This window comes from Phocoena sinus, chromosome 12, assembly GCF_008692025.1.
Source record: "Phocoena sinus isolate mPhoSin1 chromosome 12, mPhoSin1.pri, whole genome shotgun sequence".
Taxonomy (NCBI): Eukaryota; Metazoa; Chordata; class Mammalia; order Artiodactyla; family Phocoenidae; genus Phocoena; species Phocoena sinus.
Genome location: NC_045774.1, coordinates 35,065,768 through 35,092,129, shown reverse-complemented (window position 1 = coordinate 35,092,129; position 26,362 = coordinate 35,065,768). Strand labels below are relative to the sequence as shown.

At 38.4% G+C, this 26,362-nt stretch overlaps 1 protein-coding gene across 1 annotated transcript in view; it reads left to right on the top strand.

The window, feature by feature from the left end:
• Nucleotides 1-26,362, top strand: part of RSPO3 (R-spondin 3) — a 77,372-nt gene that overhangs the window by 6,942 nt on the left and 44,068 nt on the right. The window contains exon 2 of the mRNA XM_032651322.1: nt 25,120-25,311. Coding sequence (XP_032507213.1) covers nt 25,120-25,311 — 192 coding nt within the window. The remainder of the gene's footprint in view (nt 1-25,119; nt 25,312-26,362) is intronic.

Genomic DNA, 26,362 nt, shown 5'->3' with positions numbered 1-26,362 from the left:
TAAGAAATCCCATTTACTGCTCCAAAGATGTTTCAACAACATGCAGCTTTTAGGCAAAATACCTGAATTCTTTTTACATATAAAAAGTTTGAATAATTTCAAAAACTCATTTAAAAAAAACATGGCTGCAGGTGCCTCTTCTCTGATAATATTTCTGCCTTATTTATATTCTTGGCGAGGTAACTAGGTAACTGGGTAACCTAGGTAACTAGGTCTAGTTACCATCTGCTGTCACTAAAACTGTTCTGGAAGTTTTTAGGGAAAATTCAATGGTACTGAAGGAGATGATTGCCCAATTAAATACATATTTAATGGCCTTTAACTGCTTTTATGCTTTATGCCTTATGCAAGTATCTAACCCAGTCTTCAAAATACTACCTTATTAGGTTTCCATCTGACCTTTAAGAATTTGATGGATAGCAGCAAACATCATAAATTCATGGTACAGACTGAGACCTAAGAAGTCATTGAAGGAGGATTCTCAGTGTATGTTGAGAAAAGTAGGCTAAGAAGTAGAAGACCTGGGTTCTACGTCTAGCACTGCTAGTAATATCTGAATAACCCAGACAAGCCCCTTTACCACACTAAGCTGCAGTTCCTCATCTGTGAAATGAGGCAGTTGGTTAAAAGTTTAGATCTGAGCAATTCTTATAGGTTCTTCAACTTTTAATCTTTTGGTATAAGAACATGAACCAGGAGTAGCGAGTTAGTTCTTCTAAACTTAGTTGTTTTATTCAACCAAGTTTAGTGGATGAAGATTAAGACTACAAACAGGGACTTCCCTGGTGGTCCAGTGGTGAAGAATCCACCTTCCAATGCAGGGGATGCCAGTTCAATCCCTGGTCGGGGAACTAAGATCCCACATGCCGCAGGGCAACTAAGCCCTCAGTCCGCAGCTAGAGAAGCCCACGCACCACAGTGAAGAGCCCGCGTGCAGCAATGAAAGATCCCATGTGCAGCAAATAAGACAGGATGCAGCCATTAAATAAATAAATAAAGAAAGAAAGAAAGAAAGAGTCAGAGGAGGAAAGAGGTCATCTTAAAAAAAAAGAATACAAACAAATATAAGTATTCACTTATTATAAGTAAATCCATCATATAAAGATTAATAAGTAACTTATCAACATAGAGACTGAATTATAATATTATGATATTCCTCACCCATCACAATATCTAGTGCCTGAAAACCATAGCCATAGCGTCAATCCACATACTCCATTTTTGGCAAGGCCGTTTTGTCCTTGGGCTTAGAGTCACAGGGAGCTGGTTTGGAATCCCAGCTAGAGAGATGCATCAGAACTCCCCTACCATGACAGGATTTTAGAAGTGGCCCTGTAATGGGATGGAAGCGGCAATTACAAAGGCCCAGGTTTAAGCTTATAAGACCCTGTGCTATGACAGTGACTGACTGAGCACGAGAGGGCGTATGAAGGGAAAAGAGGAAGAGAGCCATATTTGGCACTAAACTTTGGCTTATAAGGACTCATGTCTGGGTGAAAAACAATTATCTCTATCTTTTTGATTAGAGATAATCAAAAAGAACAGGAAAGTAAGACAAGCAGATTTGTTAGGAAACTTATTTTCCTTTCGCGCTGCCTTTGAGGGCCAGCAGGGCATTTAGTAACACTGAATCAAAGTTGCAGAGAGATTCCGGAGCTGAAAATAGCATTTTTGAGTTACTCCCATAGAAGGGATAGTTGAATACATGAGATGAAAATCTGGCAGTGTCTTGTTTATTGTTATTAAAATGTTTGCTGTGCTGACATTGAGACTCACTCTTACTGGTAGTATCAAAATAAGATTAATTACATTAAGGTACTTTGTCTATAGAATCGAATATATCATTTTCAACTGTGGTTTCTCATGTTTATAGCCCTTTTTGTGCTACGTAAGAAAATGGTCACTGGTATCAGGAGCAGTAATTTTACGTTGCCAGGTCTTCCACTTGAAGATCATACTTGGAAGTCTCATCACCTGTGGAACGATATTCCTTTGCCACAGGATCTTAGGAGACCTGAAAAACTTTACAGTAAGGAAAGATTAGTTTCCTTAAGGTGTAAAAATGATTTTTTATATCATTCCACTTAGATCTACCATCTACAAATAGCATTCTACTTTCAAGCAGATTTCTCAACAAAGTGTGCTCTCTTAAAATAAGAAATTCTCGGGCTTCCCTGGTGGCACGGTGGTTGAGAGTCCTCCTGCCGATGCAGAGGACGCGGGTTCGTGCCCCGGTCCGGGGGGATCCCACATGCCGCGGAGCAGCTGGGCCCGTGAGCCATGGCCGCTGAGCCTGCGCGTCCGGAGCCTGTGCTCCGTGGCGGGGGAGGCCACAGGCAGTGAGAGGCCCACATACCAGAAAAAAAAAAAAAAAAAAGAAATTCTCAGGATGGAATGAAACTTGAAGGAATTCAGTCCATCTATATGATACGTGAACTACTTCTGCAACATCCCCACCGAGTAATTGTCTAGCCTCAGTAACAACCAGGTTCCACACCCTCGCCTGCTGCTTCTAGACAAGTTGGGTCTTCCGAATCAGGAAGCAGGTTATATTTTCTAGTGGTCTGTTCTCCTACTTCTCTTCTGAGCGCTTGGCTGGGGCATGGGATTACATTTAGTTACCTTAAAACATCTTTCTAAAATGAATACACAATAATTCAATGCACTATATTCACTCCCAAACATTGTCCTTAGAAAACTAGCTGGTAAGCATATTTATAATTATACCCCAATACAAAGCACATTCCTGAGAGTAAGTGGTAAAGCAGCCCCCATTTTATAACCACATAATACAAACCACCACCACACAATATAAAATAACAGAATTTGTGAAATGCTTATTTTAGAACACTGTTTTCTTAACATATGCTTGATAAGCTGGTAAGAAAAAGTGTCCCTAGTTTCTCATTGTTAGGTACCCTCATACAATGGGACCTCACATATGTGAACACACAGTCATCTCGACAAAAGCTGTCATATAAGAAGAGACAGTATCAGCCACATTTAGATGAAAAGAAAGAGGCACCATAGTTCTCAGAGCCACTGTTACATTCACATACATTCTATCTTAATATGCATTTATATTTATATGTTAAAGTGAGTATTGTGATAATGATCGTTTAAATAGCTGCCGTATTTTAGTCACTTGTGAGTGCCAGACTCTGTCCTTGATGTTTTTGCAAGTATTATCTCAATTAGTCCTCCCACTTACCTTGTAAGGCAGGTGCCAGTAGTCCCATATCAGTCGCCTGAGGTCATTCAACAAAGATATGGTGGACCTGGGATCCCAGCCGAGGACTGACGCCAAAGCGCATATCCTTCCTTGATTTTTTCATGTCACTTCAACTATTGGGATTGGTACTTGAAGCAATCATGGGAGTGTTTTCTCAAACGCGACCCCACTTTTTCTTTCCTTTACTCTCTGCTCATTATCTCTTCCTCCTCATTTAACAAACCACAAGTCTTCAAACATTTACTCTAGAGGTTGCTTCTGGTATTCTAATACTCCTTCCCACATCTCTTTCTTTTCTCTCTCCTTTTTCCTGTTTCCTTAAACCTACCTTATTGATGGTTTTTAAACATAGAAAGTTGCTGATTTTTTTTTCATTAGAAGCAATAGAGTAGCACAGTTTATATGAAATAATCTAAGATTATTCTTCCCATCTATGGTGCATAATTCCAAGAGAAGACTAACTAAGGCATGAGAATGTGGGCAAAGTCTATAATTTTGCAGTTAAATATCAAAATCCTTCTCTGTAATTTATAACCACAATAGATATTTCACTGGCTAGTTTTTGCTGTCCAGAAAAGTTATCTTTATGGTACTTCATAAAATCTCTTATTTATATTACTTTTACTATGAGCATTAACAGTAAACTCCACTCTGAATTCTTGCTTTATGGGCCTTGGTACAGTGATTTTTCAACCCTGATTTCCACTTAGAATCACCTCGGGATCTTAAAAAAACAAAGCCAGACTCTATCTTAGACCAAATGAAGCAATCTCTGGGAATGGGGCCTGGACATCTGCATTTTAAAAGTAGTCCTGGTGATTCTAAGGTACAGCCAAGACTGAGAAGTACCATTGGACCCTTAATTTAAGGATAACTCTTACAGCTAAGCAACTGTTGAAAACAATGCCAGTTTCATGAGAGTTCGACAAAAAAAATAAACTTGTGTGGAGTATGATAAGAGATGAGATATGTGTCATTCGAACAGATAGTAGTTTAAAATATAAAGCAGTCTGATAGCCCCAGATTGTTTACCAGTTGAGTACTGTTTAACTTGTGGCACTGACTGGTGCAGACAAGACCATCTGATTGAGAATTGTCTCAGCCAGAGGGTCTAAGAAGACATAGCAGAGTGCACACAGTAGAACATGATGGTGAGTTTAACAGTTACTGCTGCTGTTTTCACAGATAAGACCCCTGCTGCTAGGAGAGGTGCGATCAGGAATGAGGGTGCTTGCTGCTGAACTATACCAGGGGTTAGGGAGGCAGTGAATAGAAGATGAGGTATCAGCCATACCCCCAATTTTTTTTCAAAGCTACATAACCATAAACAACTGTTTTCATGTCTTACCAGACGACTGTGCCCTAGAGTCCTCTTTGTTTTCAGGAAAAATGAAATGGTTAGAAAATGGCCTCTAATAAGAAATAAACATCCTTTTCTTTTATGGTTTCTACAATTACTAACTAACTTTATATTGACTACTGGTGATCAGTAAAACTACTATAAATAGCATAGTTGTAACTCTATCTTAATGGGTTAAGTTTTGCAGTAGGTTGTTTATTCTTGAACTTACTGTTCTTACTTCTCTCCTAATGTGCTCTTCTTTAAGTGGTTATCTTCATTAAATCTTGTTTATTATTCTTTTCTAGTCCATGAACGATGTTCAAACCTTGCCATAAACCAGGGAAAGCTCCATGTAAAAGTGAGGTGGAAGTCTGGGCTTCCTGTCAGGCTTAATTCTGTTTGTTAAGGGGGCTCCTTGGGAGAATTTGGGTTCCAGTGAGTCACTAGGCCAAATCCCAATAACCACAATTGCCAAAAGTAATTAGACTGAGGAAAGCCAGGCTTCTGGAGAGGAGGGTCATCACAGCACGCTTGAGCCATTGCTCCGTGGTCAGACCTAGTTAGTTGTCCCTAGGGATTGGGAGCAATCGTGAGTTACAGAGAGCAGGAAACCCACCAGAAAACAATGCTTTTCCACCAATTTTTTTTTTCCTCAATAGGTTATTCATCCTAAGCATGCAAGAGATGGGAATGTGCCGCCAGTATATGTGCGCAGTGCAAATCACCGTCATCTTATAAACCACCTTGTCTGCCTGCATGAGGGCAAACGCACACATACAGAACTCCTGCTGTCATCACTGCAAGTTCTCCTCCTCCCTTCCTGAGTAGATAAAAAGAACCCAAGGAATGTAGTCTGAGTCTTTGTACGAGAGGTGTCTGATTAGGATGGGAAGGGAAGGGGGAAAGGATCTTTGTAAACATCCTAAGGTCAATTTAGATATAATATTCCTGACATAACATTTGGAAATAAGAAAATAGTATATTGCATAGGACAGGAGCTCTAAAACCTCCAGATCTAGGAAAAGGCCAAGAGCAAGCTTAGGATTTCTTTCACTGAAGACAATACCATTTTGAAATATGGTGCTGTAAGCAGCTAAATCAAAATTACTAAGAACTAAGCGGTGCTTTGATTTTAAGCTTTCACTATGCTAGAAATTAGAAGATTGTTAAGCCTTTCTATAGGAAAATACTCAAGTAGCACAAATATATCTATGCTTAATAACCTCAGTGAAAGTTCACCTTTGAAACTATTGACACTGCCTCAAATACCCAGTAAGGTTACTCTGTCACCTCCTGTGCTGGATCTTTAATTGAACAAAGTCACAGAGTTCCCACTGTCCTTAATGTGGTAAGTTTCACATTCTCTTATGATTCAGAATGACGTCAGTATATTTTAGTACTCCTGTGACCTTAGACCTTAGACCCCTCTGACCTTAGACTCTCTTTGTTTAAACATGTGGATGGGTGATATTGCTTATTTTAAATCCACAGAAAGGCTCGCAGTCAGATTCTTATTCTGGCCAGCCTTCTGTAGCAACTGGCAATCTCCAGGTAACACTGGGCAAATAAACCCTGACCTCGTGCCCTGTGTACATCAAAGAGTTATAATGATCTGCTATCAATATGATATTACCAGTTTAGTGGAATCATATATTTGATTTCATTTGGTCTTAAATTTGACCACGAGCTGATTTAAGAATTGAAGAATCTTAACGTTTGGAAATTTAGCAGCAAAACGGTGACCTTGCATTTACTTGTATCACTCACTACCTTCTGATGGCATGTAGTTTCTGCCATGCAATACAGAAGATGTAGACAAGTGCTGCTTGGCCACAAACTAAATGAGCACATACTGAGCTGCTGAAGATTTGTTTCGTACAGAATTCAGTCTTGTTTTCCAATTTATGAGCAATTTGTTGTTCTAAGTTTAACAGGACCCTCATTACTGTTTGGTAACAAGAAATAAAGCCCGAAGGCGGTATCCTTAGCGGCCTCAATTCACAGACTCATTTCATGCCACCCTCAAGATGTTAACTCTTAGCCCTCTCCACAAAGACTAGTACAATTTAAAAGGGGGAGTCTCTCCTATAGCATATTTCTAAGACACCCATCCAACATTCCAGTTCTGTCCAGAGCTTGATGTAAATCTAAGCTTTTAACATAGATCAGTGGGATTCCCTCGGAAGCCAATTAGACTTGCAAGATCATGTCGATGCATCCTTGGCCCTAGTACAATCAATAGCATGTGCCATTCTACCTAGCACTGAGCCTCCAGGGCCCAGCCCTGATTCATGTGTGTTTTCAGACTTGTGAGCATTATGTGCCCATACCTCAACGTTTAATTTCTAATAGAATAAGGGAGATTTCCAGCAAGCGTAGGTCCAGACCATTTCAGGCTACTTCTACCATTTTCAGTACCCATGTGGACACCTCATTGACGTTCTAGGAATTCATCGTGAACTGTTTGCCTCTGAACTTAATATCTTGCCCATACTATAAATGGAGAGCTTACAAACCCAGAAATCTTTGTGTAATAATTTTTTAACCAAACTACTTAATTCACAGACTTTGGGGCAGAAGTACCATCGTTCATCAGATAAGAACACATTTCAAATGAAAATTGCCAAGATTTTCCAATGCAGGATATTCTCTCTACCCTTCCTAGCCCAAACTTACTTTCTCATCCACTCCTCAAATTCTAAACCACTACTAAGATGAGTCGAACAGCCTTAATTTTAGGCTCTTCCAAAGAAAAAATAAACACACAGACAGCCGAGTTAATTTATGAAACACTGCTGCATTTATCTTGGCATTTATCTTGGCAGATTTCACTTCTCTCCTGTCTAAGTCTTGCATGCTGACTCTCGCGCTCAGCAATTCATGGAAGGGACAAGTCATTTCTATATATTAAGCACCTTGGGCTTCCCTGGTAGTGCAGTGGTTGAGAGTCCGCCTGCCGATGCAGGGGACACGGGTTCGTGCCCCGGTCTGGGAAGATCCCACGTGCCGCGGAGCGGCTGGGCCTGTGAGCCATGGCCGCTGAGCCTGCACGTCCGGAGCCTGTGCTCCATAACGGGAGAGGCCACAACAGTGAGAGGCCCGCGTGCCGCAAAAAAATAAATAAATAAATAAAATAAAATAAAATTAAGCACCTTGAGGGCCACTGCACAGAATGATTTCGGTGTTCCTTCACACTTCCTATACAAGTTTCTTTCCTCATATACAATTTATTTGCTGGGTCTCTGAAACCGAATCCATCCCTTTACTTTAAACCTGAAGCAAATGGAGAGCCATTTTTATAAGAGCAATAAATGAAAGTGGCTGTTCAGATACTTTACTTGAATTTGTCTACACACTGAAGTACCTTTTGGTTAATACAAACCCTTCATATTCTAGCAAGCAGCTTCCTGAAAATCTAGGGCTGCTTAAAATTATATGACCAGGAACCAGGAATCTCCCCTTCCCCCGACACCAGCCCCTGTTCCTGGGAGTATGCCAGCAGTTTTGCAGGATTCATTCTGACAACTGTTCTGGTGTAAATATTTAGAGAAATCCTTTCCATTAGAGATGAAACAAAGTGCAAGTAACTGTTTCCAAAAGATATATCTTATTAATGTTTGCAACAACAGGCCTTATGCTATCTGATGCACAGATTCCAATATTGTACACTGGAGAAAAGACTAAGGGAAAAAAGAATCCAGATAGGAAGTAGATTGAACTCTATGTAACCTGAACTGAAAAATATAAGTTATCACCAGAGAGATGAAATGTTTTAATGTGCACAGAAAGTAGGGGAAATGAGTTAAATTAAATTGAAAATAGTAAAAATTGGCTACTAGTGTTTTAATGGTTTAATAAAAAGTGAGGGGCAGTTACAGATTTTTCTATCACCCTGCCAGTTCAGTGTAGTTCTTAGCTATTTCTCCATATTCCCCACAAAATGAAGTAATACATCTGAGATCCTATCTGATGTAAGTTCTGGTTTCTGTGTTGTTATTCAAGAACTATTAAAAGGGATAATAGCTAAGCTCTAATACTTGTATCAAATATCACTTGTTAAAACAGGGTGGTAACCTAGCCTCAAGGGGTGGAAGCGCACCAGCGTTCCACTTCTGCACTTTCCTGTCTTCATGGCATTTTCAAGTGTTTTATATACTAGGGGATTACACAGCTAAGTCATTTAAAACATCAGAAGCTTCACTGACTGAATTTCAAATTAATTCTAGTGTATTGATGATTACCGTGATACTTGACTAGAAAAGGTATACATTCTTTACACTACTTATTGTTTCCTCTTTTGCTTGATGATTTAAGGCCTACACTAAAATATAAAAAGCCAAGAATTTTAATTCAGTTTCCTTATTGATAAGTCACAATATAAGATTTCTCATTAGTATATGTAATTTTTTCTTCTTTACAGGAGTAGGATTTTTCTTTTTACTTTACATAGAATCTTTTTTGTGCTGAAAAGCATTTTAGAGAAAAGATGCTATATAAATAATGTTGTTAAAATATCTACAATGGGATTTTATTCCTCCTTGTTTTGCTTCTAACTTATAGTGGCAATCATTCACTGCTGAGTCTCCAGTTGGATCCCACTTGAATCCTATATTTGTTGGTGATTTTGCAAAGAAAATAAAAAGGGGTTTAAGGGAGATGACATGGAAACTTCATAAACTTCATTATAGGAGAATAACAGCTTTCTCATTGCCTTTTTAGAATCTTGATCTTTTTGTGTTTGGACTATAGCTAGAGAAATGCCACATTAGAGGGTAGGTGGGTTGATTTCTAATTAACACTCTGCCGTATAATTTAGACAGATCATTTAGTTTGTGATTCAGTTGCATCCACTATAAAATCTGACTCTTAATCTTTCATTTATTTGAAAGCAAGAGACTGATCTTGGAGTCCCTGCAAGAGTAAGATCAAAGAGCTTTCCCTTTCCTTCTTGAAGCATGCTCTATCCTTAGACAACTATCCGTCAAAACTTCAAGAATGTGGAGTTAGAGCTTGAATTCAAAAGCATGAGATTCTCTTTGTACTTTCATGGAGTTTTTTAGATCATATTTTTAAAAAGCTAACAAATGAAAAAGAAGTTCTGTTGGGGGGGGGAAGTACAGGGAAAATTGAAATTAAACTTAGCCTAAAATAACGTAAATTCATTCATTCATTCAACAGCTATTTATTGAACATTTAGTATGTGCCGAGATTGCAAAAGTGAACAAAACACACGTGATTTGTAGCATGTCACAGTGGTTAAGGAAAAAAAATTAAAAAACCATGAAACTAGAATTAAACAGTATTTGGCCTAAGATAAGTGAGAACTGTTAGGCACTCTTTCTAAGCTGTATAACTTTTCTTTTTAAGTATTGTTTAAATAGAACTGGAAAACAGATTGTTTACAAATAAGCCTAATGAACACCCAGATTTTTCTCTGGAAAACAAGGATACTAGACATCATGTGGGGAAGACACAGGAAGGTAGAGGAAAGATCAGCTGAAAACACTGGAATTTATTGGGCCTCCCAGTATTTTCTTGCTTGAAAATTTATGACCGATGAATAGGAGTCATGGCTTAGCATGACGTTTGTGACAATCATAGGAAGTTTGCTATGCAAACTATAAACGTGGTTGGCATTGTTAGGTAAAGCTTGTAATGGAGCGGCATGGTTTAGCTGAGCGAATTTCCTTTTTTGGCACTGAATAATTCCTATAGTTGAACTTTTACACTAGTTCATTAACTGGAATTACTTTTATCAAACAGACAAACATTAAAATATTGTATGTTTAAACATTAGTGCATTTTTGTCCATCTCTCAGAGGCATTTTTCAAACCTTTTATGGTAACCCTTGACCACTACATGGAACATACAATCCGATCTACTTAAAGCTCCAGTTTGGCAAATGCATGTCAACAAGTTATTTGGATTTCTTATGTGATCTTTCCTAACATCAATTGAAAGCTTTAAATGTCAGTTGCCAGAATTCAGAGCCTTGAAAATAATATGATCCAGTTCTTTTCTGTATGTTATTACTAACTTGTGAAGGATTTTGCGTAAGGAGAGGTGACTATCAAGTGTTTTTATAAGTGTTATCTCATGTAGCCTTCACACCAATCTCATGATATATAGTTAACTATTTTAGAAATGAAGAAACTGAGGCTTAAACTAATTAGGAAATGGATCAAAATGACATAGTCAGAAAGGGTAGAATTAAGTGTATACCCAGATCTTACGGCCTAAAGCACAGCTTTCCCCATTACACTCTGCTTTTCATTAAGCCCATTAACGGAGAAGGCCAGAGGAGGTTTAAATGAGGGAAATTCTCTTTCTGCTACTGAGACAGAACTACTGATGCCTCCTTAGACAAGAGAGTAAACTGGGCTAATTGACAGAAGTGGTTAGTTGGGAAGTATAATGAGAAGCCTTTAAACTGTTGCTAAAGCAGGGGCCTGATAAGATCACAACTACTGTTCTTAAAAGTTCACTGTAGTTGCTCAATGGGAGCAGAAGTGGTGGTAGGAAATGGAAAGATGTGAGCTCCGTTCATAGGAAAGGGTGATTGGAGATGAGGGTGGGGAGGGCACCCGGCTGTCTGGCTTTAGCCAATGAATGGTGCCATTTACTGAAATAGAAAATACTGGAGAAAGAGCCATGTGGATTAGGTGTACATGTTTTATTTCATTTTATTTTTTTCTAAATTTATTTATTTATTTTTGGCTGCGTTGGGTCTTCATTGCTGCTCGTGGGCTTTCTCTAGTTACGGCGAGTGGGGGCTACTCTTCATTGCAGTGTGCAGCCTTCTCATTGCAGTGGCTTCTCTCGTTGCGGAGCATGAGCTCTAGGCACGTGGGCTTCAGTAGTTGTAGCACGTGGGCTCAGCAGTTGTGGCACACGGGCTTAGTTGCTCCGCAGCATGTGGAATCTTCCTGAACCAGGGATCGAACCCATGTCCCCTGCACTGGCAGGCAGATTCTTAACCACAGCGCCACCAGCGAAGTCCTACAGCATGTTTTAATAACTGGGAAGATTGCAGGGAATACTGCATGCAGCATAAGTCCCTCACGTAACTGAAGAGGAAAAAGAGAGGCCAGAGAAGTGAATTACTTGACTGAAGTCACTTTGCAGTGGAGCCAGTAGTAGAAACAAGTCCTGTGGCCATTCTGTTACACCAGACACCACACGGCAGATGGTTCCAAGGACTTGTGTTCCAGAGAAGTGCTCTGTGTATCTTCTGGCAATCTGATTTCTTATTTGTTTAATTAACAGTCGTTTCAAAGAGAATTATTTGTTCACTGGATACTTATTTCACAATCTCTTCATTTTCTTACTCCGTGAGATCTAAACACTAAAAAGTTTCTATAACCTGCTGTCCTAGTGTAGCAAGACTCACAATAGGGCACAATTTTTAAAAAACAAACCAATTATACATACTCTCATCAAATACAGTTGTCAGTTTCCTCATCAAATATATTCTTATTCTATTCCTGGGAATGGTTAAGTTCAGATCTGGCCCTGAGATGGTAAAGTACCATTATGCCCATTATTAACAATAACATATCCATATAATTTTGTACAGCTTATAAACACATGCATATTTGTACGCATATTTGTCTTACAAGTTCATGGCCATTCCTGCATTACCAGAATCCCCATTTATCTCCTGTGACGTTCCTACTATTAGTTTAATTTCTTTGAGTCTGACAATAAAGGCATGTAGATTGGGGGAAATCTTTGTTATGGATGAGATGATTCTTATTGGCTGACAAGGTGAATTGGTGGCTCTTTAAGGTTCTTTCCCATTTAAATACCCATGTGTGAACTCATCCTGGAAGGTGGGGTGGGGGAAATTCCAAGGGAAGAGGGTACCAAATAAGCTATTTTAAAGGCAGAACAGAAATGCTTTTAAATCTAAGAATAAAATTGTAAGCCCGTGGCTCCCCTGATAGTCCTTATAAGCTAAAATAAGTTAAAAATAAAGATTCATAGTGATACATTATTTGATAAAATATTAAGGAAAAAAACATTCCCATTTTGTTATTTCACTGTAATCATTTATTTTTGTTATATATCGGGTAATGAATTAGGATCTTGAAATTTGCTCCCTGATTAATATTCTGGTGATACAGTATCCAAAGGAACATGCCTATAGAGGACATGATGGAAGATGAACCACGTTGGATCTCTTTTTGTTACTAAAGATTTGGCTGTATAGTCTCAATGTAGAGTGATCATTATCATGGACCACAGGAACATTTATTTCATCCAGTGAGGAAGATGGAAAATCAGAGGAATAACAGTCAGGTGTCTCTGCTCCTACTCTATGCAAGATTCATGACTAACTTTCCAGGACCTGTCTCCACAATGACTAATCACGAAGAAATGAACATCAGGGAATGATCTTAAACACTGGAAATGTAATGGGATATCGATGCTGTAAGAAATCACGCTTAGCTTCAGCATTTTAGTTCTCTTTGGTTTTGGAGAACTCTTAGATTCCATACCTAAACTCGTGCGCGCTCAGGTGTAATGATTGAACTGCCAGGTTGCAAGCATTCCCCCCAACTTTGTTTTCTGAAATCCTATTATGCATGAACAGCTTTTCCTAAAGTCCCATCACCTTTCAAAACCATGACTTTTCCTTGTTATCGGCACAACCAACTCCTTGGCCTGCTATTCATGCTCTTTATGTTTAGTCATAACTTTCTCAAGCCTCTAATTCTCTCCATAAATTTCACATTCCAGTCAACCCTCCCCCCCCCAAAAAAAACCCTGAAAAGTGCCACTAATGCTAGGTGATCCTTGTCAAGGCACCAAAACTCCATAAGCCTCAGCTTTTGTTTTTGGGGAGTTTGGGTTTTTTTTAATAAAATGAAGGGGTTTAGGGTTTTCTTCTTTATGATGCATTATGAACCTGTTAATGTGCCTTGTCCTGGGCTATGTGTTTGGGATACAGAAGGGAAATAAGACAAGTCCAAGCCCCAGGAACTCAAAATAAAACAATCATTTTCACCTGCTTTTCTCCCTCCCTCAATCACCTATCCTTCTAGTTTGATATCTGAATTCCCTTATCTCAGTTAACCACATCATTTTATGCCTAGTTTCCCAAGTTAGAAACCCCCAACTCAACATTTATTACTCTTTCATTTTCCCATTGAAAATTGATTGTCAAATCCTGTCAATCCTGTCCAATCTTCTTTGAAAATAACTTTAAAATCCACGCTCTCTTTTTGCATCCCATTATTACTATTCTAATTCAGCTAACAGCAATGCCAGGTACAGAACATAACATCCTATTGACTCTTTCAACTTTTAGTCTCTCCTTCCCAGTGATTCTTTTCTCCACCATCAGAGAGGATTTACTTAGAACCAAATTAGATCATGTCACTGATTTGTCCATAAACAGTTCATCTAAATTACGTGTAAGATTAAATTCAAATCCCCACCCAGTTTCTCCTTCTTTCTCAATATCCAGCTCAAATGTCAGGTCTCCCAAGTAGGTGTTTCCAGGTGGTTAGGTGTTTCCTTTCTCCCTGGCCTTGTACACAGTGTTTACCATGCTGGCTTGACCTTGTTTATAGTCTCTAGCCATACTTGGAACTCCTAGGTCTTATCCATCTTTTCATCCAAAGCACCAAGCATTGTTTGACAAACTGTCTGAAGGAAAACAGAAAGCATAGTGGGTGTGCTCTATGGTAGTAGAACTTTCTGAAAGACAGATTAATGTTCACTGTGGGGAGATGTTTTAAGATGTTCAATACGAGGGGATGCAGTAAAATAATTATGTTGGCTGCCCCCAAATATCATAAGATTTGTTTTACTAAACATGATTAAATAGACTGTTCTGGGGAAGCTGTTTGAACTAAATCCCTCTAAAGTTCCAAAGGTTTATGATTCTATCAGCTGGAAGCTAATTAACTGTGTGGATGTCAGTGTTCTCATCTGAAATCTAAGATCCCATAAAATTCCACAGTTTTATATTCACCATTATCCCAAATGTTCTTTATATATTCCTACAGAAACATTACTGTTCATAACATTCCCTCTCTTTCCATTTGTCTAAGTTCTTCTCTTCCTTCAAGTGCCATAACTATTCCTAATCGTTCTCTACAGTCTTCAGATACCTCAGCCATCAATAATTGCTCCTACCTTTTGATTTCTGTTGTAAATTTCTAAACTATGTATTTACAGCCCTCGGAATATAAACAGACTATTCTACTAACTGTATTGTAGAATTCTTGAGCCAGGGACCGTGTTTTGTCTCTCAGTCCCTGCTAGAGAATTTCCAGTAATCACTGAATAAATATTTAGTTGTGAGGATGGCCATGATGTGACACTGAGCGTGTGGTATTTGTATCACCTGCATCACATTCACCTGGGGTGCTTCTTATAAATGTAGCTACCTAGGCCCACCTCTTCATTCCCAAATCAAAATCTTTTGGAGTAAAACCTATGCGTCTGCATTATTAACAAGTACTCCAGGTCGTTTTCATATACAGTAAAGTTTGAGAACCACAGGCATAGACCTTCACGTTCTCTATACCATTCTAGTACCATTTCCATGGCATGCCTGACCTCCTTCAGTCTGTTTAAGCAGTTTCTTGTCGTCAGTGTGTTGCTAGAGTCCCAGAGGACTTCTTGCTCAGAATGTTGTTTGAGACCACCATTGATACCCATTAAAAGCTGTGTCTGCAAGTCCTTAAAATGTAGCACCTCTCTATGACTGTTCGTGAATCTTTGGTTCCTCGAGGTTCCCCAAATTTGTGTTAGAAAGAAGCTTCAGCATCTGCCCTCTCTCCTGTCTCCTTGCTTGGAGGCTCTTGAGGAGTTATTATTGACTAAAGCTTCCAGCTGCCTTGAATAAGAGTGGAAATAGTACAAGGATGTGTTTGGTACTTCTTGAGTAAAACAAAATGTCTTACACTTACTGATTTGCAACGAGTGCCTGTAAGAGTGCTAGGTGCTTACACATGGTCTCGCTTAATCCCCCCAGTGTCTATCGAGTAGATATTTTCGGGTTGCAGATGAGGAAGCTTAGGCTCAAAGAGGTTATGCAACTATTGTCTAAATAAATAATCAGACTCTTATTTGTGAACTCTTCGACACAGATTATTGGTTTTTTTCATCTTTGGATGTTCACCAACTAGCCCAGTGTCTGGATGTTAGAAAACTTAATTGTTTAAATGAATAGCTAGATGAAGAGGTACCTTCTGGTTTTTCAGTTAGTAAACGTCAGCACTCTGTTTGAGTCCAAAGCCAGTTCTCCACCGCCCAGTTCCTGTTCTCCTCTAGGAAACATGCAAGGCCCATTTCTGAATGAGGGGGTACCACAGTGAATCATGCACATAAATACAAAAATGAATCATACTCACAAAGGTGCATTTCAGCTCCTTCTGTCAGCAATTTTGTGAATATAGGAGAAAAATCCACTTATTTTTTTCTGCTCAGGACTTTAGATGTCACACGTAAAGCTGGATTTATTTAATGGTATACCCACTATTTGTACATCTTGTGCCTGTTAAAATATCACAAGTCCCTTGCCTGCTGTTTGCTTATGCTAAGACTTCAGCCATCAGATATGCTACTTTAGCATGCTATGTGGTGAGAAGATTTAGGTTTATTCAGAATATAACAAAGTGGAGCTTGTTTTTAGCACAAACTGAAGTTTGTTTCATTCAAGAATATGAACTCAGTAGTTATAGAATTATACCCATGCAGATTCATTACCATTAAACTATCACATTTTCTGTTTATGTTGATTTCTAATTAATTCTCTCCTTAAAAAAAAAAAAACAGAATGGCTCTCTCAGCCAGACTGGAGCACATAATGATTCCCACTGTTGGATGAACACTGTTGGATCTGTCTCATGAAAAACGCTGTTATTACCACCCACTAACTCATCAACAGGTCCTGGCTCTCTACAGAATCTGGGTCTCCATTACCCCTGTCCACGGCCTCTTATCCTCTATTCACCTCCACTTGGGAACATGGCCACTTGGAGAAGGGGAAGCTTTCCCCCCAATTAGCAACAGCTGGAGATGCTGATACAGTACCTTACGTTTTACACCCGTAGCAGAGTACTTCATGATAGATTTTCTACTTGTAGTTAGGAAAAATACCCACTATTTTTGGTTCTACAAATGCTTTTTGTTGCAGTTTCAGCAGTAGTGTCAACTAGAGCTATCTGGTAGCTCATAGGAAAACTAATATGGTTTTCACTACTTTTGAAGAATCAACTTTGGAATTAGCCCTTAGGTTATTTAAGTCATTTAATGGAAAAAACCCCATAACAGTGAGATTCTAAAAGGAAGGTTATAAGTGAAAACCATAATGCTGTTGCTCTAACTTATTTAGACTGTCAGTAGGCGTCACTAATGGCAAGAATTCAGAAAAATACAGAAAGGATTATATTCAAGATTGCAAAATGTTTTACTCTTTTTATTTATTCTTATGACGTCTTACATATTTCATAACTTTCCTGTTTCTTCTCACCACCACCAACGCCCCCTCCCCCTCCACACACACACTCCAGTACAAGAGAATGAAAATTTAAAACCCCAAAACAAACTAAAATTACTGCTAGAGGGAGGTGGGAGGAACAAAAGAGAAATAACATGTTCCCAAGAGCAAAGTACAGGTAGATCAATGTACAGTCTCTTCCAAGATTGCAATCTGAATGTAAATTCCCAATTTATGTCTAGTTAGAACATCATCCTCTAATATAAAAATTAATAGGAAAACATGTTTTCGTGGAATACAAGATGCTGGTTCTGTTCCATGACCCATAAAATTAACAAAAATTAAAGTGAATAACTAAATCAGGCAAAAATGTGTTCTTTCCTTTCCCTCTAATATCTGCTTACCAATGCAGAGTCTGAAGGTACTTGGTAGATAATCCCAGCTATTTACTTTGGTCGAAAAGGGTCTGTAGGATCTGGCTTTAACCTCCTTTTCTAACCTCATCTCGTACCAGTCACAGCACTGCAGCCTCATTGGTGTCCCTTGTGCTGTTCCTCCTGCCCTGGTCCCTCCCATAGTCTGTGCACTGGCTGATGCTGCACCTGGGGTGCTCTCCCTCAGGTTTTCATGGCTGAGTCCTTCTCGCCCTCCAGGTCTCAGCTAAAGGGTAAATTTCTTAAAGGGGCCTTTCCTGGCCAGCATATTTACAATAACTTCCCAGAGTTATTCTCTGCTTTACCCACCTGTTTATTTCCCGCATAACACTCATCACAATCTTTAATCATTTAATTTTTTGTTTACTTGCTTATTAGCTGATTAACGGCATGAGATCGGGAACCAGATGTCTTATTCATTCCTACGATTTCTGCACCATGTGTTGTGTTGGGCACATAGTAGTTATCTGAAATTTTTGTTAAAAACCTTAATACTAGTCTCCACTATATATATATATATATATATATGTATATATATATACACACATATATATGTACACACATATATATGTGTATATATGCGTGTATAATATATATAATGTATGTATGTTAAATATATATTACATATAATATATATACTATATATAATATTATGTATATAATATACATATATATATATATATATACACACACAATGCAACCCACTTTCATCTTTCACTTCTAGTTCTGATGCTATAGCCTGTGCATGGAAAAAGCACAGCCATTGTCCACCAACTTGGCATCTAGTTCCAAATATTCATCATATCTTAGATTTCAGGAATTCTATATCTGCCATCATTTGCTAGCCATGTTCTTAATATTTTGAGCTGGCTTGATTTTAGTGGAAAGTCTAGCTAATTGCTACTTAATGTTAGGTCTGCTTTATTGCGTGGTTTTATTTTAAAGTATTTATAGAATATAAATATTAGACTCCCTTCAGGAAATTATTATTCAGTAAGAGAAAAAGAAAGATTTTCCAAGTTTTCAAAGAAATAGTTTCCATTAAAAACAGTGTGTTTCCCACATAATAATGGTGGAGCCCTAACTGGGCTGTATTCAGCAGCTGGTGAATACATTCCTCTCTGAGACTATTAGGAATTTTGTGAACCCATTGGTCTGGGCACAAACTTTCAGAGTATCAGAAGTTGATTCACTGGGACAAAAGATGTGGCAGACTTAATGATTTTAACTGCTTCAGGTCAGTCCATGTCTGTGCTATTGATTTGACAAAAGACCAAATAGAATGTGTGGGTGTCATGTGTCTAATACAGGCGCGCGCGCACACACACACACACACACACGTGTGCATACATTTATATATTTAAATAGCATAGGTGAATTTTAATTCATTTAATGATTAAAACATTGGTATATGAAGACATTAAAATCATCAGATGATACACAGTACTTCAAAAGTAGTAAAATCTATATATGTATATATATAAACATGTTGCTCTTTTAACAAATTATTAGTCAAAAATAATAATAGAGGACTATGATAGACCTCTGTTCATCCAGGTATCATTGTTTAAGAATGTAAAGGAGTATTGTATACCAGTAAGCGATTATATTTATTTAAGCAGCTTTTGATATTTTGCTGTCTATACCTAATACTCCCAAGTTGCCCAGATGGTTCTAGAGATCTTAGCCATTGTCAGTTCTGCCCTAAAAGCTTTAACCTATGAACAAATAAGAAACATTGACTCTCAATATTTTCTGGGGTTGATTCAATAGAATTTGAAAGAGACTGCCAAGTTATTCAAGTTTTTAACATTAGATTTTTCTTAAAGTGAATATTGCCAAGCATTCCAAAGGAAACATGAAACATCTCTTTCCATGACCAAAAGATTACATTAAACTTAAAAATGATTTTATAACAATCAAGTCCCAAGATCTGATAGAAATGTGCTGTCCTCACTTAGGCAAGAAAAAAGTCTCCATTTTCACCAGATGAATGGATAACTGAAGTAAATGGCACCTAGAAAAGCTTTCATTATGTTATTTCGAATGATTTATTTCATAATTAAGCATCCTCAAAATGTATGTGATTTAAACTTGGTTTCTTTACTATGTGTTCATAGATGCAGTTCACTAAAGTCAATTATTATAGGTACTTTCCGTTAAATATTTACTGCTTTAACATCGTTATTTTTTAAAAAAACACAAATAAATGGCTTATATTTTATATTTATTGCTTTCATCCATTCAATAATCAAACACTCTTTAATGAAGGGACTTCCCTGGCAGTCCAGTGGTTGAGACTCCGCGCTTCCCCTGCACGGGGTGCGGGTTCGATCCCTAGCCAGGGAACTAAGAGCTTGCATGCTGTATGGCCAAAGGGGGGAAAAAAAAACACCTCTAATGAGGACCTATTCAGTAAGCAGCTACCCTGTGTAGAAGCTGAGAATTATCCGGAAAATTACGAAGAAATTATCTAGATCGACTATATTTCTGCCTTCGAGAAGCTTCCAGTCAATGCGAACGTCCTTGTAAAAGGACAGGACATGGATGAAAGGATAGATGTAAAAGTAACTTTGATTATAGAATTTCACCTGTCTCTTCTCCCTACCCTGTCTCCTAAGGCCACTACATGGAGAAGAGCAGACAGTGAATGTTGTAAAGATAAGAATGCTTTAGGGAGAATCTGTATGTTTCATTGGTTAAAAATAAATTTATCAAATTGGTTAATTTATTAACTTTTGATTATCTGAATTATAAAATCAATGTTACCTTCATGTGTCTAGCACTTCCTTTGAACTTAGTCGAACCTATTATAAACCTAAAATCTGTTAAATTTTGTACTTCTGGAAATTCTCTAGCCACAGATAAATGACTCTCAGAGGTAATTGGCAGCATGCAATAATGGATTTCTTCTGCATAGCAATTTACAGTAGATGTTAATATTTGCAGTTGGGCTGTAGAAAGGGATTAAAGTAAGGGAAATCCTTGAAGTTTACACTTAAATTGTTACAGAAACAGAACTTAGATTCCAATGCTGCAGTTGGTTTGGTATATCATAAACATTGAAAATAACAAAGATTGTGTATTTTCCAAATGCTCTAGTACCATTTAAAACTCTATGTTCTGCACCTTTTATCAAAAAAGTTGAATTAACTATCATGACAATAGCCTTTAGGAACAGTTGCCTCAGTTACACATCACAAGATCCAAACAGAAATCGTAGGAAGACTTGCCTAACAGCTAGAGAAATTGAAGTCACTTACACAGGGAGTATCGACAATTCAGACACTGAAAATTGGTTTAAGTTATGCATTAAGGTATACTCTTCACATTTAACTTTCGTATACAAATTAAGAAAAGATACTTTCCTCTTTCCCAATTTTAGGAAAAGATATACAAATTTGACCATGTATTTGAAGTATTTGTAATCAGAAGGTCCCAATTTAAAGTTCCCATGAATTCTGCCCATTTATTCACTTTATATATACCCATGTTACACACCTAGAGTTTACTTATATGTAAACAGATTGGTACCAGATATCAAAGATCTAGGTTCTAACCTTTGATCTAAGTTCACTATTTGTCCAGCAGTTTACAGCATTTCTTTGAGTCCTAGTTTGGGGTTCCAAAATAAATAATTGTGACAGCTTCTACCCTTACTGACAGCAGTTTCCACGGTTAATTTAGCTTTCTATGAGATGCATGCAAAAAGTGGTAAAAATTGAAAGCAAAAGTGGTATAGAAACACGGAGTATTACTAAAATTAGCTGATAATATGTATTTTCCTTATTTGGACTACAATTCCTCCTTCTGGCATCTTCGGCACCTCACCCTTTCAAGATCTCTTCTCTAATTAAAAGACTCTCACGTACATCTCTAGCAACCATCACGAAATTAAGCTCCATCTACTAAGCATCACTTTTTGGACAGTTCACAAAATCTGCAAAATCAGTGATCCCAAACCACGTTTATATTTGTAGACCTTCTTATTCTATGTACCTTGCCACAGCCCTTCAACTGCGGCTTTTATTCAGCCGTCCCTTTCCTTTCTCTTCACTGGCCAGACGTAAAACACAAATCCTCTTACTTATTCAGTCCACATTCTGTTGGTCAGTATATTTGATTGAGTCCACCTCCTAAATATCCTTGGAATATGCATCCCTCTCTCACCACATTGCACTGTCTCTGCTATATTTTAAACTCTCATCAGTCTTTTTTTTTTTGCAGTACGCGGGCCTCTCACTGTTGTGGCCTCTCCCGTTGCGGAGCACAGGCTCCGGACGCGCAGGCTCAGCGGCCATGGCTCACGGGCCCAGCCGCTCCGCGGCACGCGGGATCTTCCCGGACCGGGGTACGAACCCGTGTCCCCTGTATCGGCAGGCGGACTCTCAACCACTGCGCCACCAGGGAAGCCCTCATCAGTCTTTTTACCTTGATCTTTACATTAGTCTTCTCCTAGCTTCCATGCCTGCCATGCTGCCAGGGAAATTGCCTTTCTGATACAAGTGGGATCGTATCACTCACCAGATTGAAGTCCTCCAAATCTACAGAATAATTTCTTTGGCAGAGCCCACAAGGGGTTTCATAATCTAGATCTATCCTGTGCTTCCAATTTTCTTGATGTGCCTCATACCTCCATTCACCACTACTTAAGCATAAGTTGCATGGAACGCGTGCCAGTCTCCTTGATGGGGTAATTGTGGTGTTCCTGCTTCCAGCCCCATCATGGCCACTTACATGCTCATAACTTCAACACATTTTCTAAGATTAAGTTCAAACGTTAGATATTCTGTGAAACCTCCCCACCACCAACCCCTGCAATGCTCATATAAAATAGTAGTACAGAACATTGTTTGCAAAAAAAGTGATTCAGAAATAGAAAATGAAGGTATAACTAGAGTGGGGGAAAAAGAAGCAGCATGACAAAGTAGAATTCTATTTTCTCTCTTAGAATTATAAGATTTTAAGACTGAAAGGGCTGTTACAGTCAATCCAGACCAAAGTTTTCTGTGGTTTCCATATAAAAAGTAAAAACTCTTGCCTTAAGATGAAGTTTGGGAAATTTGTATCTAGTTGTGTCATACCAACTGCATAATTTGAGTGATCCTTGTACAGGGTTCAAGAAAGCAAAATGTCATGCTACTCAACTGTAAAAGAATCTAGAATCATAGAATCTGAGCTTCATAGTCTCAATTTTTCTTACTTCCCACAGCATAACACTTAACCCTTCCAGAAGAAGTAAAGTTCGCCATTATTTGTACGTGCCCATATTCAAAATTCCCTGATTAAAAACAAACAGAAATTTTCTTTGCCAGTTAGGACAATTATATCTTCATTAATTTTTCGACACTCTGTTTTGTCAAAACTTTTGTCTAAAAAGGCAAATATGGGGAAAAAAGAGTGATTGTAGTACCATGTGTGAGTTGAATGTGCTACAGTTCATCAGCAAAAGTTTTAAAGAGGGAATTAAGCAAGATACTTTGGCACATCTCATGATTTGGGGCAAAATTGTTACTAATCCTGGGACCCATACAGAGGTCTCTCTGGCAGAAGTTTCCGGACATTCAAAACCCAAATTTTTAAATAAAATTTATTTCAAGATATACCAGTTTTTGAGGCTCAGAATATGTAAGTCATATTTATTTTCATAACTGATCAATTTAAAGTTATAATTGACAAAAGTTTCAAGGGGCTTAAACTTACAATTGTGTTCCTTTGAGCAATTGCGTTTCAGAGGTGAGATAGATTGATGTGGGTCAATCCAGTCCATCTTCATTTAAATTCAGTCACTTACTTTCCTGAGCTTGGAGTGATTTTCTTTCAAACTGAGGTCCCGTTTTCCATCAGTAATTCTTATGAAAAGGTTTTACAGGTTTTGACCTACACCTCTCACTTTTTGAAATGGGTCGATTACATTCCGAACACATGGAACTCTCTTCACCCCTTTCTTTTTTAGGGTCTTTCCCAGATTAAAATATGTACACATTTTCTGTAAGTCTCCAATGCTGGAGTTCCTGGCCTGAAAAATGACCTTGTTCCTTGGAAGGCAGTATTCACTTACAAGTCCCCCAGGTCCTGTAATGTCTAAACCTTCTGTGCCACTTTAGATGTCCGCCCCACCCCGCAGAGGAGCATGTACAGGAAGAGCAGACTTCCCTTCCCCCACACATTTCCTCAGTTTATTTACAAAACGTCTTGGAATGAGAATGAGCTGCTTGTGGTTCCTGTGGCTGATTCAGGGATGGTTTCCTCCAGGCAGAGAATGCTGGTCAACCAAATGACCTTTCTGCAGCTAACCCGTGCGCCCCTGTGGGAAGGCTGATCGGGCTTATGGGTACCCCTTCTAACTAAGCCTGGTAGGATTTGTTTTTGCAGTAAAGAACTTAGCAATAATCAAACATCACTGTGAAGATAGACTTAGTCATTGCAAGGTCCCTCCCCGCACCAACAGTAGTCAGAGAAACACGGGGATGCCTTTGCACTCTTGTGCCTCAACCTTGCTTCTCATAGGGTCAGGATTATTCCCTTCTGAATTCCTGAAGGGACCATAGAGCTATTAATATTGTATATGAATAGAGAATACCTTAGGAGAAGAAATCATCCCAAACACCAGCTACATGAGAGATGTACATCAGTCAGCAATTTTCCATGAGCTCACACATAGGTGTCTATGACCAGTTAATAGTCATAAAAAAAGGGTTAAAGTTGTGAAGATCTCAAGTAAACATGAATCTTCCAAATGTTTGTATTTGTTCAGACTTGCTAATGAATATTCTCACCACACATATGGGTGACTCTTAGAAACCTTGGGATTCTCAGGGATATGTGTAGTAGTAGCCCTTAGAACGGACTGGTCATGTCCTCACCAAATATATATTTCACTTAAGTAAATGAAAGATGAGGGCACAAAAACTATAAGACTTCTGTCCCAAAAGATCAAATATTGAACATAACTTATAGTAAATATTATTATAAATACTTACATATGATCCACGTGGAACTACTGATAAGATAAATCACATTTTCACCATTATATCAATTTGAACTGATAAATATTAAACTCATGTGAGAAGAAGTGTTTCAGGAAAGCATTGGCAGGGAGTGAGGTGCTGAATAGCTACATAGTTGCAGAATCAGTTTGCTTTGAATCAGAGAGTGAAATGGTGTTCTGTAATAGACCAGAGTTGAAAAAGATATCTTAAAAATTAGTGTCATTACTCAGATTAAGCCCCAGTCTATGTTGTCATCCTTATTTGAAGACATTAGAGACATCCACCACATAAATGAAAAGCAAAACTAATACGTATTGATTTCAATGAGTGAGCACAAAATACCCGTCTCTAATCTGCCAGGGTGCTAGTTCAGTGAGAATACTTCCACTAGGTATATACTATCTATAAATATTTTCGGGCAATATATTCTTATTGTTCAAATGCTCAAATTTTTAGAACTTTGAAATTAAAACAATATATGTATGTATTAAAGGGAAATACCAGATCACAGAAAAGAGGGAAAAATTCCCAACTTATTCACCCATTACCACCAAGTTGAAAGCTAATAAAAGAAAACGTGTATCCTGCCCAGAGAATGTCATTGAACTTCTATATCTATGATTTAACTTTCATTTTTGTCTTTCTACATTTGTCCCCCTAGTGCATCCTAACGTCAGTCAAGGCTGCCAAGGAGGCTGTGCAACATGTTCAGATTACAATGGATGTTTGTCATGTAAGCCCAAACTATTTTTTGTTCTGGAAAGAATTGGCATGAAGCAGATTGGAGTGTGTCTCTCTTCATGTCCAAGTGGATATTATGGAACGCGTTATCCAGATATAAATAAGTGTACAAGTAAGTGTCTACACAAAGTTATGTTTTTATCTCATCCTTGGAGAACTTTCCAAATTTGAAATGGCCTCTAGCCATATTTGTAATATTCAATGTTAAGTAACTAATAATATTTACCTGACACTTAGGCTAAACCATACTTGAATTCAGCCCTCAGGGCAGGAAGATTTTCACCACTATAAAAAATACTCCAATTTTGAGGGGTGTTTTTTTCATCATAAAAACAAAAACTGAGAACGTGGTTATCATTCATTGAACCTGTAGAAAGGCACCACAAGCACCAGTGCCACCTGAATTCCCACCACCATCACAAAATCCAAGTATTTAATGACTGAAAGAAGTAATTCAGCTGTTTTCTCTTCAAGAAGGATTCCAGTACAGCAACTGAAACATTTATTTATCAGTTGGAATTAAATGTTGGAAACACTCTCAGATCACATCTCATCTGGACTGAAAGTTTACTCTCCACACTGTAGACCCAGTAACCTTTCGAAATGTAAATTAGGAAATATCGCTCCTCTAGCATACATCACATGCGGCCCTGCCTTCCTCTGCATACTCAGCTCCTATGACTGCCCCTCAACCACTTTGCACTAACCTCACCGGCCTTCTTGCAAGATCTTCCCACTTCAAGGCTTTTGAAATGACTGTTGTACGCTCACCGTCCTGGCAGTTTGGAAAACTCTTTGCCCACACCTTTGCTTGGTGGGCTCTCTCCTTTCATTCAAGATTCTGCTCAGATGTCACCTTCTCACAGAGGCACTCCATGACCGTCTTGTCCAAAATAATCAACCTCTTCCCCTCATCAGTCACTTTTTATATCTTTTTCCTACCTTTTGTTTTTGTCGTTATTTTTTCCAGAGCACTTATCACTCTGGAAGTAGACTGCTTAGTTTCAAAGACCACTCTGCTCTGTGGTCCTGAGCTAATTACCTAACCTTTCTGAATCAGTTTCCTTCTCTGTAAAATGAGAATCATAATAGGGCCTACCTCACTGGGTTATTGTAAGGTTTAAATGACAATATTGTAAAATACTTGTAGCAGTGTATGACAT